Genomic DNA, 2,285 nt, shown 5'->3' on the forward strand with positions numbered 1-2,285 from the left:
CCTTCTGGCTCACCCTATGATGGGGATGAAGTCTGGAGGAGAACTGACGGTTTCCTCCCATGAACCCCCTTTATACCAAAACGCTGCCAATACGCCATTATACAGCAGCTGGAAGCTAGAAACACGTTCAGCGCTCGTCTGGAACACGGCAGATACGCTGATATGTTGGAGAGAAGTTCTGGATAAGTTACGCAGAAGTTTAGGATCAGCTAGACTTCACTACCTATTAGTAGCTTACACTTAATGTGTGTCAACGATAACTGACCTGGAACTTATGGCCCATGTACAGTATGAGCATACGCTGGCACTTGCCGTATGTTGCCGCGTGCCAGCATGCTTCAGCGTGCTTCAGTGTGCTTCAGCGTGCTTCAGCGTGCTTCAGCATGCACATAACTTATGCCAGCATTTTTGCCATATTTTTTGTATGTCGGCATATGTTGGCTAAATCGTCAAGGTATGACAGCATCATAAGGAAGCTTAGGTCCTCTGCCATTTGCAGCCAGATATCTTCTATCAGTCTGTTGTGGAGAGCCTGATCTCTTCCTCCATCATCTAACAGGGGTAACAGCATCAGAGCTAATGACTGAAAAAAGCTCAACCAGCCGATAAATAAGGTCGGCTCTGTTCTAGAAACTCCTCTAGAACCTCTGCAGATGATTTCAGAGAGAAGGATTCACAGCGAGCATCCTCTTAATGAGAATGTTACACAGAGTGTCTTCAGTCAGAAGCTTATCCAGATCTGCTGGAAGACAGACCGCTACAGCAGATCCATCATGCTAGTTTACTATTTCTGCTGTTTACTTTTCCACACCTCCAAATAATCTTCAAATCTCAATAAGCAACAATTTTCCCTATGAGCTCAAAACCAGTTAAACTGGATCAGACTCTGGATTAAGGCGGTCTGGATATAACTACAATAGTGCAGAGATGCTGATTTCATTTAGCCTCCAATTAATGCTGCAATCAGACTCCATCCATCATCCATCCATCATCCATCATCCATCCATCCATCCATCCATCCATCCATCCATCATCCATCCATCATCCAAATTTTTATTTATTCATTTTTTTTTTTTTTGCTATTGGATTTTGCAGGTTTCCGACTGCATTTGAACGTCGCAGCAGTCAGACAGGAACCGGCGGGCAGACGCAGAATCACCGGCAGACGCAGAATCACCGGCAGACGCAGAATCACCGGCAGACGCTGAATCACCGGCAGACGGACACTTGGCTCTGAATTCATCGGTCATCATCATTCAGAGGCTCCCAGCAGGCAGGATGAACGCGGAGGAGATGAAGGATGCTCAGAGCATCAGCGGCCTGGATGCAGCTCCGGCCGCTGCGGATGCTGATGCTACGGAGGCTGATGTAAGCGAGGCCGACCTGGACCAGGAGGAGCAGGAGAAGCAGCCGATGACAGCCGGCGGAGAGGGGCCCGTGGAGGCTCCACCTGAAGGCGGGGAGGAGGTGGAGGCGGAGAAAAATGGCTCCGTGAAGCTGAAGATCCTGGATGAGGCGGAGGAGACGTTCACCGGGCTGAACAAGGAGGAGCTGCTGAGGGTAGCGGGGACTCCTGGGTGAGGAAACGCTGTACAGACACTCCATCCAGGGGCCCATCCAGGGGCCCATCCAGGGGCCCATCCAGGAGAACACAGGCTTGGTTTCTAAAAGCTAAATTATGCAGGAAAAATACGATAAAATCAGAGCAGAAAGGATTAAACTTAAAATTCTGTTTAAACAAGAAAGATTAATATCTCTAGAAAAGCTTCTACTTTAGTTATTATTCTAAATAGATCCGCAGCATTAAACTATATCATTCCAAACATGTTATTTAGGTCACCCTGTCTGGTGGCAGGTGCTGAATTTAATGCTGCTAACCTTTTTTTTTTTAGGAATGTGTGCAGAGATTGAAGGTAAGATAAACGCCCTGCAAACACCTTCATTAGCATAGCTCTGGATCTAAACATCTTCTGGTATTTTTTACCAAATGATCTGCTAACCTCATCTGACTGCAGTGATCAGGATGGCTGATGGAGTCAGATGAGGCCCGGGGGCCAAAAATGAGGCCTTTTATTTAGCAGACCGTCATCAGAGGGATGGATGTTTGCTTCCTTCATCACTAATTTGCTCCAAAATGACTTTAAATCTGGGAAAATGCTACTAAGAACCAGGGCCGGCACGAGTGTCCATGGGGCCCTAAACATTTAGGGGCTGATATAGGAAATATGGGGCCCTAGGCAAAGACAGGCAGGGGCCCCTCTGAACTGAGAAGACAACACATCAAA

The 2,285-nt window shown here is 47.3% G+C and overlaps 1 protein-coding gene across 1 annotated transcript in view; it reads left to right on the plus strand.

Annotated features, from left to right (window-relative positions):
* The first annotated feature begins 1,121 nt into the window (after nucleotides 1-1,121).
* The window catches only part of LOC107096053 (4F2 cell-surface antigen heavy chain-like), a 13,476-nt gene continuing 12,312 nt past the window's right edge, over nucleotides 1,122-2,285 (plus strand). Inside the window, exon 1 of the mRNA XM_015392539.1 lies at nucleotides 1,122-1,578. Within this exon, the coding sequence (XP_015248025.1) occupies nucleotides 1,279-1,578 (300 nt within the window). The 5' untranslated portion in view covers nucleotides 1,122-1,278. The remainder of the gene's footprint in view (nucleotides 1,579-2,285) is intronic.

Source organism: Cyprinodon variegatus, unplaced genomic scaffold (assembly GCF_000732505.1).
Source record: "Cyprinodon variegatus isolate N-32 unplaced genomic scaffold, C_variegatus-1.0 Scaffold595, whole genome shotgun sequence".
NCBI lineage: Eukaryota > Metazoa > Chordata > Actinopteri > Cyprinodontiformes > Cyprinodontidae > Cyprinodon > Cyprinodon variegatus.